At 39.8% G+C, this 13721-nt stretch overlaps 1 protein-coding gene across 3 annotated transcripts in view; it reads left to right on the top strand.

Moving 5' to 3' along the window:
* Positions 1 to 12346, top strand: part of CANX (calnexin) — a 65284-nt gene extending 52938 nt beyond the window's left edge. For all 3 annotated transcript variants that reach the window (XM_034780342.1, XM_034780340.1, XM_034780341.1), the window contains exons 9-15: positions 2141 to 2254; positions 4056 to 4212; positions 4743 to 4958; positions 5710 to 5829; positions 5935 to 6073; positions 6259 to 6356; positions 8982 to 12346. In XM_034780342.1, coding sequence (XP_034636233.1) covers positions 2141 to 2254; positions 4056 to 4212; positions 4743 to 4958; positions 5710 to 5829; positions 5935 to 6073; positions 6259 to 6356; positions 8982 to 9017 — 880 coding nt within the window. In that variant the 3' untranslated portion in view covers positions 9018 to 12346. The remainder of the gene's footprint in view (positions 1 to 2140; positions 2255 to 4055; positions 4213 to 4742; positions 4959 to 5709; positions 5830 to 5934; positions 6074 to 6258; positions 6357 to 8981) is intronic.
* The last annotated feature ends 1375 nt before the right edge of the window (positions 12347 to 13721 follow it).

Genomic DNA, 13721 nt, shown 5'->3' with positions numbered 1-13721 from the left:
CTTAAGCTATTTATCTGTTTAAACTATAGCAAAGCTTGGCAGAACTCAATATTTATCTTTTATAATTTGGGTGAATGATTTTTTTTTTTTAAATTTTTATTTCAATTTTCACAATTTGTGGAAATTCTGGGGGTCAGACAATTATTTAATGAGAGTAGACATTGAGATTCAAAAAGTTAATGCTTTAACTGTTAAAACACACATTGTCAACATGTCAAAACATACATTAATTTATGGCTATTTACTTTAAGTTCTGAAGCAACATTTTTCTTTGTCTATCGCTATATTTTGATTGACGGGAATATTTTTTGTCAGTTTGTGTATATGGTAAAATTGATGTTTTGTTTAGATAGTTACCTGTAAAAATTGAATTATTCCAAGCCTAACCATAGCATATGACTGGTGGTAGACTACAGATGGATTCCGTGCCTTTGCACTTGAATGAGTGTCAGAATGAAGTTTAGCACTAATTAACATTGGCAAGCCAGGTAACATTTACATGAAGTTCCTTGCTTAGCCATAGATGTGCTTCATTTGATGTCTGATCAAGCATGGGATCAAGTGCTAGAACACTTAAAATAAAGAATACCCGGAGCTTATTTTGGCAAAAAAGCTCTTGTGATGGGGATCAAATGGCCAGTTTGAAATCTGACACCTTCAATCCAGATAGCCATTGAGAGACTGACAGTTATGAACATGAGTGACCATACTGGGTCAAAGGTCCATCTAGCCTAGAATCCTGTCTTCCGACAGTGGACAGTGCCAGATGCTTTAAATGCAATGAACATAACATGGCAGTTATTGAGAGATCCATCAACTGGCAGTTAGAGGTTCAGGGAAACCCAGACCATGGCGTTGCATCCCTGACTATCTTGGCTGATAGCCATAAATGGACCTCTCCTCCATGAATTTACCTAGTTCTTTTTTGAGCTCAGTTATGCTCTTGGTCTTCACAACATCCCCTGGCAACTAGTTCCACAGGTTTGCTGCATGTTGTGAAGAAGTACTTATGTTCTTGTCTTTAACCTGCTGCCTGTTAATTTCATTTGGTGACCCCTGGTTCTTGTGTTTGGGAAGGGATAAATAATACTTCCTTATTACTTTCTCCTCACCATTCATGATTTTATAGACTTCTATCATATCTCTTTTCTAAGCTGAACAGTCCTAGTTTTTTTACATCTCTCCTCATATGGAAGCTGTTCCATACCGATGATAGTTTTTGTTGCCCTTTTCTGTATTCAAGATGTGGGCGTACCATGGATTTATATAGTGGTATTATGATTTCTGTTTTATCTATCCCTTTTCTAGTAGTTCTTACCAGTGTTAGCTTTTTTGACTGCCCCTGCACATTTGTTTTCTGAAAACATCCATGATGACTCCAAAAATCTTTCTTCAGTAGTAACAGCTAATTTAGACCCTATCATTTTGTGTGTATAGTTGAGATTGTTATCCACTTAATATTAAATTAAGTGTGCCATTTTGTTGGCCAGTCACCCTGTTTTGTGAGAGCCTGTTGTAACTCTTTGCAGTGAGCTTTGAACTCTCTTAACTTTGTATCATCTGCAGACTTTGCCACCTCACTGTTACCCCCTTTTCCAGATCAATTATGGATATGTTGTCTTCTGTTCTTGATAGTCATAAAATGCTAAATCAACACAATTGAATTTTGATTAATGTTCCCTTGTCAATTTGACTAATGACATATGGTAAATAATTAGAAGTTCAGGGGTAATAGAATTAGGTCCTGAGAGAGAACGCATTTTTACTGGGTACAGTACATCACATATTCACTCATTAACATGCTTTCCCTGGGCTGCTTCTTTCTGAAGATACATGAAATGTTATCACTTCCCTCCATTGTGTTGGGAGGAATGTGCACTGAGACAGATAAAGAATAGGAGCTTCATCTGACGAACATGGTGGGGTAGCAAAAAAACTCCCACAGTTATTACCTAGCCTTTTCATATTCAAAATATAATTGCTCAATCAGTTGGTAGTCCTCTTCATATACTCATTGTCTTAGGAATCAGGCTAGATGAGGATCTGTAACTAGTGCAACAGTGTCTTAAGCCTTATGGGTTTTTTTGCCAAACCTTTTTGGGAGGAATATATAATAGTAACCTTGTATCTCTTTCCCAAGGGATGAGGATGCTCCTGCAAAGATTTCAGATGATGATGCTGTGAAGCCAGAAGGTTGGCTGGATGATGAACCAGAATATGTAGCTGATCCTGATGCAGAGAAACCAGAGGACTGGTATGCAGTCACTAGACTTCCATTTGTCTAGCTTGTATGAAAGCAGTAATTGCTGTGCGTCAGTTTATCAGATACTCATTTTGTGACCCAAAGGCACTGACTGGGTTTCAGGAGTATAATGCGACACTTGAGCTACCATGGACCAGACATAAACTGTTAGGGGAAGGTGTTGCTGTGATGGACTTCCCTGGGGTGCATCCTGGAACAGGGGTACTGCTGAGCCCTCTGTCTCATCATCCTGGGCTCCCTTGCTCACTATGATGCTGTGACAAGCTGCAGACTCCTCCAGATCCTGCTCTTACACAAATCTTCATAAGCAGGGAAACCCCCAGCTGCAGTTACATGAATGCTTTTCCTAGCCACTAATGAACTAACAATAGAGGCTCCAGCCAATCCCCAGAGCTGTACTATCTTGCTCTGGTCAAAAGCCTGACCAGTGTAAGTTTATTTCCCAGTCCACCCCCGCCATTAATGTGGAGAGGACAATGCACCAGCCCCTGCTCTTGAGCAGATTTCCCCTTTTGCACTTCAAACACACTGTTTTAGATAAAAATATAAAACAGATTTATTAACTACAGAAAGATTAGTAATAGCATACAGATCAAAGTTAGTTACCTAAAAAATGAACAAAATTGCAATCTAAATTCTATACCCTAGACAGGATTTGAATCAAGTAGTATCTCGCTCTGATAGTACAAGCAGTTTACAGATCTTTCATACATAGGCTGGGATTCATTCTTTCCTGCCTGGGACCACCTTCCCCAGTTCAATCTTTGTTCCTAAGGTGTTTCCAGGTGTTGAGTTGTAGGGGGAGTGAGGCCCAGTGGTGATGTCACTGCCCCCTTTTATAGTGTCTTCCATGTGGAGGGAACTTTTGTTCGAACTTCCAAGCAAATCCCCCTGCACAGTTTGTGGAAAAGTACAGGCACAAGATGGAGTCCAGAATCACATGATTTAGTCACATGCCCTTACATGCTTCGATGAGTCATAGCAGCCATTAATCATATACTGGCTGAAGAATCCACAGGAAAGCCCATCAAGTGAGGATAAGCTTTTCTCATGGCCCATTGTGTTCATAGATGGGTCACAGAGTAGCAGCCGTGTTAGTCTGTATCCGCAAAAAGAACAGGAGTACTTGTGGCACCTTAGAGACTAACAAATTTATTAGAGCATAAGCTTTCATGGGCTACTGCCCACTTCTTCGGATGCATATAATGCATCCTTCAGTATATGCATCCGAAGAAGTGGGCAGTAGCCCACGAAAGCTTATGCTCTAATAAATTTGTTAGTCTCTAAGGTGCCACAAGTACTCCTGTTAATTTTATAGATGGTTCAGTATCTTGAATAGTCCACTCCCAATGTGCTGGCTAGACTGAATGTAAACTAACTTGTGGGAGTTACCCAGGACCAAGCACATTTGAAATACAGATGCAGAGTCAATATTCATAACTCCAGATACAAAAATGATACATGCATACAAATAGGATAATCATATTCTGCAAACCATAACTTTTCCATTGACACCTCACGTGACCTATTTTGTACAAGATACATGATGATTATATCACTATGGTGAATCCTTCTGTGGTCTCTTTGGGGCAGCATCATCTTTTGGTTCTGGCACAGTGGTATCCTGGTCCATGACTGAGGATCTTAGGTGTGGTTTCCATCCATAGAACTCTTTACGTTGGGGATGGGGATGATACTTTACAATGTAGAAGTGGTAAGGAGCGCTGCTCCCCCTTTGTTCTAGGTCTTAAAAACAAAAAACCACTTCCCCCTAATGAGTTTGCTTTTCCAGGGATGAGGATATGGACGGAGAGTGGGAGGCACCTCAGATTGCAAATCCCAAATGTGAGTCAGCCCCTGGCTGTGGTACCTGGCAACGACCTATGATTGACAATCCCAACTACAAAGGCAAATGGAAGCCTCCTATGATTGATAACCCCAACTACCAGGTAGGTCTTATGCTTCTAGGTAACTTGCTGGCCAGAATCAGAACACTGCTCCCTCTTAGGGTATACCAGTTTACTAAGCAATACAGAAAGACAAGAGACTTCTCATAGTCTCTGTAAAGTGGTGGCATAACCAGGAATGCAAATCACATAACCTCAATCCTTGTGCACTCTAAGGGGACAGGTTCAACTTTTTATTCCCCTTAATAAACAAATAAATGTCACAACTTACCCACGAAAGCGAAAAAATGAAGCTCAAAGCTGCTGCAGCAGGGGAGTGTTTAAATGGGGATGGAGTGGGGGAGAAGCTCTTCTAAATATTTTCCCCAGGAGATTTGTAGTTGGTTTGTAAACCTCCTTTACATAATAAAGATTTACTTAAACTAACTGACTATCCATTGTAATCAGGAATGCAACTTTTTTGTTACAGGTGTGGGGAAACACACTTTTTTTCCCCTCCCAAGTTTTCGGACCCAAATAGAAAAACAAACTTTGTGTGGTGCATGATGCTGAGTTTTCTTTGCCTTCTCCAGGGAATCTGGAAGCCCAGGAAGATCCCAAACCCAGATTTCTTTGAAGATCTAGAACCTTTCAAAATGACTCCCTTCACTGCTGTGGGCCTTGAACTATGGTCAATGACCTCTGACATCTTCTTTGACAACTTTATTATCTGTACAGACAGAGTTGTGGCAGAAGATTGGGCCAATGATGGTTGGGGTCTAAAAAAGGCAGCTGATGGCGCTGCTGAGGTGAGGAGCAAAAGTTTATTTTTGTATACTTCTAACAATAAAAAATGGTATCTGTTTCTTGTCTAGAAGAGCTTCAAGCTCCTCTAGCTTTCACTCTTACAAAAAACTATGCTGCTAGTCCTTGTTTAAAGAACTTTTTTTTTTTCTTCAAACATGATCTGATACAAGCTTTCAAATTGAAGGATATAATCTTCTCTACCAAAACCAGGCTACATAAGTATCTCTTATGGATTTTTCCTGTTCAAATGTAATGTATTTAAGTAACTTTTTTTTAAAAATAGTTTTTTTGGGGGGGCATGGCGGCCGTCATCGAACACCAGACTTCCTCCCCCCCCCCCCCCTCTTTTTACCATTGGGAGCATAACTTTTTAATCTTGGCCATGAAAAATGGCCATTCTCAGAGCCTACTGTTGCATGTTTATAATCTTTATTTTAGATTGTGCGAATATTGTTCCACATACTTTTCTGACTTCAGAAGACTAAAATCATTCATAGAAGACTAAGCTTGGGGCAGGGACCATCTGTTTGAACAGTGCCAAGCACCGTGTTGTTCTGGTTCATGAGTTAGGGCTCTTGGGTGCTACAATAAAGCAAATAATTAGCTTTTGCAATACAGACTAATTTTGTATATATTATGGGCTGTCCCTACTAAGTATGACTGGAGACAGTTACCAGTAGCCATAAAACTTGCTGCGTACAGGAGTAAGAGAGCTAAATACACAAGCCTTCAGGATTCAATTTTATCTTCTAGCCTGGTGTTGTGGGCCAGATGATGGCAGCTGCTGAAGAGCGTCCCTGGCTGTGGGTAGTGTACATCCTAACTGTGGCTCTACCTGTGTTCCTTGTTGTCCTCTTCTGCTGTTCTGGAAAGGTATGAATTTCCTTCTGAAATATCTAGAAATAGGGCAAAATGGGGTTGTGCAAGAACCTGAAAATGGTCAGTTGTTTATTGTGGGACTCTTCTGACAAATTCTAGAAACAGCCAAGCGCTGCAGAGTACAAAAAGACTGATGCTCCTCAACCTGATGTGAATGAGGAGAAAGAGGAGGGAAAAGACAAGGCAGATGAAGAGGAGGAAGAGGAGGAGGAAGCGGACTCAAATGAAGACAAGCAGGGTAAGCATAATGGAGGCTTCTTGAAAGGGGGTAGGAACCTGGAATTGACTTACTCTCTCATGTAGAAAATGAGGGCAGTAGTATTGGTAGACCTAGACTGAAGTCAGTGGAGAACTTAAAGTGAATCATGTCTCCCTAGACAACAGAACATAAATTCATTTAATTCTTGATGTTTGATTGGTTAGAAGAGAAGCAAAAGAGTGATGCTGATGTTGGAAGTGCTAGTCAAGAGGAGGAGGAAGATGAGGAGGAAGAGGAAGAAGATGGAAAACCCACATCAGAGGTAAAAACAAAATTTTGGTGCTCTCTGAGTAGAAGTGGTGATCATGTAGGTGGTCCACTAGTGATATTTAATGATTACATAGCTTAAAAAAAGCGAGGCAACTTTTAAAACACATGATCCAACTCCACTGGCATGTGAAAAAAATATAGTTGAGCTTAGTCCATGGTGGTTTAAAAAATTCTGATGGATACTCTGCAATTTGAGGCAATGCTAATATAAGAACTTGAGACTAAAGATATGAAAACAGAGGAAAGGGAATAACCCGTGTCCTGGTCTATACTAGTTCCCATAGTAGAATGCGTTCTAATGGGCTATGATGCCTGAAATATTGGAGAAGCCATAAGGGGGGGACACTTGCCTAGAGTCACTGCACTACTACAGTGATGGTCAGGATATGAGAACATAGGTAAACTTGTAAAGCTCTTATACTTACATATATCAGTTTCCCAGACGGGAGGGGCATGCCCCCCACCAGAGCAGCACTATGAGGTTATTGGGGGAGCAAGGACCTGATGGGGCTGCGATAAAGGGGAGGGGACTTTGTCTGACAGGTTAAGCAGTTAATTCTTTGTGTAGGTGACCTCACTGCAGGGGCCAGGCTCCTTGCCCCTCTCACTCATCCACTGCCACAGCTACCCAACTGACAGTTACCCTTCTCTGCTGGGAAGGCCATGGGTACTCCGCAAGCAGAGAGCCAGAGGGTGCACCCAAGGAGTACTGACACAATCTGTACCTCTCCCAACCCTTCAGCCTGGGAACATCAGCTTCTTCTGCCAGATAGAGCCTGCACAGGGGAACTGAAGGACCAGGTTCAGGAGGTGGGCTGTATTGGGTAGGGGGTCCCAATACTCATGGGGTGCAGTTTTCTGAGGTGTTCATGATTTGGCTAGTACAAAATCCAGTAATCTGTAGTAGTGGCACTGGGATGGACAAGATGATCCAATATTGGTCCTTAAATCTTATATAAACTTTGCAAGTTTGAACAGTACCAGAATCACTAGTGCAGTGGTTCTCAAACTTTTGTACTGGTGACTCCTTTCACATAGCAAGCCTCTGAATGCGACCCCCCCCCCCCAATAAATTAAAAACAATTTTATATATTAACACCATTGTAAATGCTGGAGGCGAAGCGGGGTTTGGGATGGAGGCTGGCAGCTTGCAACCCCCCCATGTAATAACCTCGTGACCCCCTCAGCGGTCCCAACCCCCAGTTTGAGAGCCCCTGGACTAGCGTGTGTATGTGGAATGAAATCCTCCAATTTATACAGAGCAGCAGCAAAGCACTACCATACCAATATGTTTCATTCCTGTTTTGGACCTTTTCTAGAGGTGCAAGAATAGTTGAGCCTTCCTATACAGTGTGTTTGGGTGGCTTTTTCAGATTGGCCTGACTGCTGCCATATAGTAGGTGTTGTGTGTACTGAATCTATGGTAAGACTCCCACTGAAGTCAGTGGAAGTAGTGAACTTCATTGAACACTCTGGAAAATCTTGCCCTCAACCATCTTGCTACTCTACTCGGGCAACCAGCAAGGATTCCTACTGCTGCAATGGATTTTTGAAGTACCGTATATACTCGTTCATAAGCCAAATATTTTTGGTAAAAAAGTGACGCATCAAAGAGGGGGTGTCGGCTTCTAAATGGGTCTACACCAAAATTTGATTATTTTAAACTCTATGGAATCATTGAATTGAATATCTAATACATTGTTGTTTTACCTGGCGTGTTCGCAGGCATGGAGCCCCTCAGTTCCCAATGGCCGCGGTTTGCTGTTCCCAGCCAATGGGAGCTGCGGGAAGTGGTGTGCCGACCTGCCAGCGGCTTACCCTAACGGGCCAGGAGCCAAAGTTTGCCAACCCCTGAAATATAGGGTCGGCTTATGAAAGGGTCATACAGTTTTTTGCTTTTTTGCCTAACCTTCTTGGGGGGTCGGTTTATAAACGAACAGGCTAATGAACGAGTATATACGGTAGTTGTATTTAATATCTGACTAAAAGCTACAGAGGAGCTATTTGGGTACCAATGTAGAGTAGTATAACTTATCCTTTAATATTGCAAAGAGGTGGGCTGGAATAATGGCAGCAGTCTGCAGAAATTAGAAGTCTGCTAGTAAGTAGTTGCCCTGTGGAGAGAACAAGAAATTGTGGTTGGCCCAATCACAGTAAAAGACAAGTGTCTGTTTGAGCATAAAACCAGTAAGCCAAGAAATGAGGGGACACACTTTCTGCTGTAGTTATAGGGAATTTGGAATGCATGCATTCATGGTAGCAAAGCATTTTCCTCTTAGAATGATCACAGTATAAGAACCAAATTTTAAAGTGAACTTTCATTGTAAAAAACAAAAGAAGATCACAGTTCATCTAAACTTCAGAGTAAATACTGTGCATCAGCCGTGAAAAGTGGGTTAGCAGTTACAGGGGAAAAAACAAAGTGGAAGCTTTGCTAATTGTTGTTTTTTGTGAAAAGTTCATTCTATTTCCAATGTAGTATTGCAGTAGTTTACAACTGTTAATTTGTAGATTAGCTTTAGAGTATTTCCTAACCTTAATATCAAATTCAGAAGAAAAGACTAGACTTTTTTTTTTTTTTTTTAAACCACACTTTCACTTTCTTTCAATACTGCAGGAGGAAGAAAGCATGAATAGATTGAAAAAATCATAAGAACTTCATCTATGATTATATTTTCCCCCAACATGGTTCTGGGAGAGGACCTTGGATACCTTATGTTGAAACTCAGACAAACCTCAAGACTTCACCATCCGCAGGTTCCAGTCACACTACCCAATGTAACTGAGTGTCTAGCAGTAAAATATTTGCAATCATCTGTTTAAAAAGAACACCATTCCTGTAGCAAGATGCATTTAATGTAATGGGCTGTGGATTTTGGAATGTAACAAAACTAACCTTTTATTTTTGTTTTTAAATAGATTGGTAGAACTTTGCCAGTCTCTCAACCTTAGCTTAATTTAATGTATTAATCGATCAATGAAAAATAACAAATCTAGAAAAATACTAGTTGATGAAATGCAGTTTTTATAACTTTATTTTTTTTATAAACATGGAAATTCCTGGCAATGCCTGTATATCCCTTAAATTTGGTCATCATGTTAGCTGTCAGTGGCTACATTGACTTTTTTTTTTTTTTTTTTTTTAAACCCTCTCAAATAAGGAAATTAGGGGTGGGAAGGAAGTTAAAGTCTATGTAAAGAAACTATATAACTAAGATGTATGAATATTCCCAAGAAAGCCCTCTCATGTACTTGTTGAGGGAGAAGCATAGGTAGGCAATGAAATAAGCGTGTTGCCCGTGGCAGTTGCCCAGTTAAGTGTTCACAATTGGCTTAAGATAGTGGGGGGGGTAGGTTTTACTATGGTACTTAGTCTTGCAAGACTCATGGAGGCCGGATGTCTGATTTCTTTAGTTCTTGAGCTCTTCACAATAGGGCAGTGTGGCTGTCTGGGTTTAAAAAAAAAAAAAAAAAAAAATTCTCTTCCTCTGACCCTAGCTTTCTCTGCTACTGTGCAGCTTCTTCAGAGTGTAGGTTGGCCTCCATTGCTGAAAACTACTTTATGCTTGGCTCACTATCAAACTTTTATAGGGGGGTTGTTTTTTGGTGGGGCAAAAGGGTGTTTTTGTTTTTTAAGCTACACCTACTTCTTTCCAGGGTCCAAACACTGGATACGACAGTGTCCCTAATCTCCTTATTGTTGCCCTGTATGTAAACTCCTGCACAGAGACAGGGAGGTGGGAAAAGAATAGACAAGTAGACCTAAAGACTCATATCAGAAGCAAAGATGTCAGTATTTGTAGATGGGGAAGGAGCATGTGTAATAACCTACCTGGTATGTGTAACCATTTGAGTCTTTCATCTGCTTTTCTTGTAACAGTTGCATTCTAAATTATATTGTGACTATAGGGGGTTCCAAATCCAGTTAAATAAATTTTTTTTTTTAAATGTCACGTCTAGTATATTATACTGTTGTTCTAAAGTTTTTTGTTTCTTTGTGGAATGCAAATGACCACCACCAGAGCATACCTCTAAGAGGGTAAACTCTGATGCTTTCATTAGTGTACCAAAATGTATTCGGGAGGGAAAGTTAATGTCTACATAGACTGGCTTTTTGCCCTTTGTTCAGAATAACTTTAAATGTCCTAAATTGCTCTCCTTGCACTGAATAGAAACACTCCCATGTTCCATTCGTATTTTTGTTTAGGGTAGGGTAGAAGGTGAAGAACAATTCTAGAAAAAAACATTACCCCAGTTTTTTTAAAACCATCTTACCAATATCTAACATTTAAAAACAGAAACTCTGGCTGCCTGTCCTTAACCAAGAGAGTTGTTGGTGTGTGGTGTTTTTTTGTTTGTTTGTTTGTTTGTTTGTTTTAATACCAGTGACCATAAATGCATAGCAGGATTGCTTGACTGCTCTGTAGTGTGCAAATAGAACATGGTAAGTTTAAACTTCTGTTTAGAACTACTTACTTCTAGAAATCAGACATCTCTTCAAACACTTTTTTTAAACACTGCTTCTTACCCTCTCCAAAATAGCTTCTGCCTTGCTGTTGGAAGCTGTTATGTTTTATAGGCACTGCTTTTAATTTAATTCTTCTTGGCTCTCAAAATAGCTTTTTATAGAGGAGCGAACTATTCATGACTTAGTCCCTCCCAGATAAAAATAGGTGTAGATAAGTTTGCCAATTCATAGATGGCCTCTAGTGTTCAGCTACCATCTCGGGCACAATTTACAAACCTATTTTAATGCAATTCAGTTAATGCTGTTTTTATCTTCATGTACAAACTGCCTTAATTTCCAGTATCTTTCTCCTACACACACGCACTCTCTTCCAAAATACTACTAGAGGTGAAATTCTGAAATGCTTTTCAGACATCAGCTATGAAATGGTATTACATTAAAGCTGAATGTACAAGTCTTTCTGCTTCTACTGGACCTCTTTGAAAGGGTCTCCTGTTTGCATGTGATCGCTTTCTTTGGTACCATAGTGTAAATTTTTTGAATAGTCACTACATTAAATGATGAATCTCCACAATGGATAGAAAAACGTCAGTTTTTAAGATCTTTGTCATGGCATCTAACTTTGCCTCCAGTGTTAAACTGCAAGCCTCTTTTGAATAGATAAAAGGATAAAATGCCAGTTTTGTTAAAAGGGTTGTCATTGTTAGCTTTCCAGGTAAAAGGAGAATATATTTATTAAGGCTAACAGTATTTTCTCAATACCTGAAGCTTCAGTTGTCTCCCACCTGTGACTTGAACAGTTAGTGACTCTTAAAAGTACTTGGAAAGAAGTCTGCATTTTAGTAAGTGGAAGGCAGTTTGCACATAAGTGCAGTGGTAAATGGACCTCTTGTAAAGGGTGGTCTTTGGTCTTTATATAGCAAAACCTGAATTATCTCACCTTTTTAATGAAGAAATGTGTTAGATAACTGGTTCTACAGAGCCAAAAGATTCTACCATAGATTCGAGTGTCAGACTGTTCACTTGGCATTTTTAATATCTGAAATAGAGTATTTTGGAAATACTGAAAAATAGTTGTCTTGGAATTGTGATCAGTGAAAGGAGGTAAAGGAAATATAGCAAACTTACTGATATTTTCTTAGTAAGATGTAAGTGGGATGGTAAACTGGTCTTTCAGAGTGTTTTGGTTATCCAGTGAATTAACAGAATTTGAGAATGTGGATTTTAAAATGTATTTGACAGTGTCTAAGATTTGGATCTCTGGGATGGAGAGGGTATTCTTACAAATATTCATTACTGGTAAACAAGTTTTATCTCCTCTACATATGGCTCCACTCAACCTGTGGCAGCACACATGGTGCTAGTGACCAGTTTCTCTGCACCCCTCTGCCATCCCCATATGCACTTATCTCTAAATGCCAGTATTGCCTCCATAAATGGTTTCAAAAGCAAAATCCTCAAGTGTTGCTAAATGAGAACTGTGACTTCTCTCACAGAAAAGTCTTGTCTGTTTGTTTGAAAAAGGATAATTGTAGATGCAGTATGCATATATAAATATATTGGATAAGTTATAAATGTAAGTTTACTCTGATTAATAAAGAAACTTAAATCTATACAGCTTTCTTTGTCTAATTGGCTAAAAAATAGCTAAAGGCTTTCATCTCTGGGATTTCAGTATCAAGGTAAAGGGGAGCTCCAGCCTTGCTTAATGGCTACTCTAACAACTAAGCAAAGGGCCACAGTGCCTTCAGCAGGTTCTACAGAACACCTGGAGAAAGGGGTAGCTATTGGAGCTGAATCCCAGATGGGATTTATTATAGGCCCACAGTCTGATTAGAAAAAGTAGTAAATGTAGTGTCATAATGAAGCCAGTAGTTATGATAGGCCCAAAAGCCTTGGATTTGTTTAACCATTTTTAGCACTGGATCATGAAAGTAACTAGTCTTGTCTTTTTTTTTAATTATGAATAAAACACATTTTATTTAACTGCAGGGCATAGGCAGCCCATGATATCTGCCAGCTCTGTTTTAAAGGTTGCCTTCATTGCTAAAAGCTGTGAATCCTAAACATTTTAAATGAGGTCTGTAAATTGATCTTTTTAAGATGGTAAAAGTAAAATCTTTGGTGTGTAAATTGTTAGTTTAAAGCTAGCTAATAAACTGAATGCAAGGATTTGGTATCTCTGGAAATCTGTTAAAAATACTGTTATGCCCCTTGTGTTGTGCATTTAAGATGTTCCAACCTTATTGCCTAACTCCACTAGTTGACTGATTTCTGTTTAATAGCCAGAGTCTGCAGTCTCATTCCATTTTAATAAGCAGTGGGGTTTGGACTGCTCCAGGCCTTGGACTTGGAGAGTGGTAGAACCTCATCTTTCCACCTTGTTGCACATGCAGTTAACCTGCTGTACTAGTATATTTCTCCTACACAAACTAACAACTTGCTTACAACTGAGTTCACTTTTAATGCAGCAATATTCTTTCATATGTATGGTTCTTCAAGTAATAGTCCCTGTTGTATTCCACTGATGATTTACATATGTACACCATGTGTCCGGAGCCAGAGAATTTAAAAGTAGTAGTGTCCATTGGTCTGTGCATGTGCTCTGAACTCCCCTCATGGTTTAGTCCGAAGTCATAAGGGCCAGAGTGGACCGACTGCATCTCCTGTTCCTTCTCACTGCCACATGGTCTTGGTCAGAATGAGTGGTGTCCATTTGCTTGTAACACACTTCCTTAAACTTGTATATAGTGTTTTACAGATTTGTACTGTTTTTATTTCTAAGTAGTTTCTAGTAGCTTTAGAGTAGAATTGTTTGGGCGCCTTTCTTTTGTCTCTGTACCCATATGCAGGTGTACTGGACTCTGCCGAAGACCCCTTGGTCTTAAA

This window comes from Trachemys scripta, chromosome 8 (genome assembly GCF_013100865.1).
Source record: "Trachemys scripta elegans isolate TJP31775 chromosome 8, CAS_Tse_1.0, whole genome shotgun sequence".
In the NCBI taxonomy this organism is placed as follows: domain Eukaryota; kingdom Metazoa; phylum Chordata; order Testudines; family Emydidae; genus Trachemys; species Trachemys scripta.
This window is presented reverse-complemented; position numbering and strand designations above follow the sequence as displayed.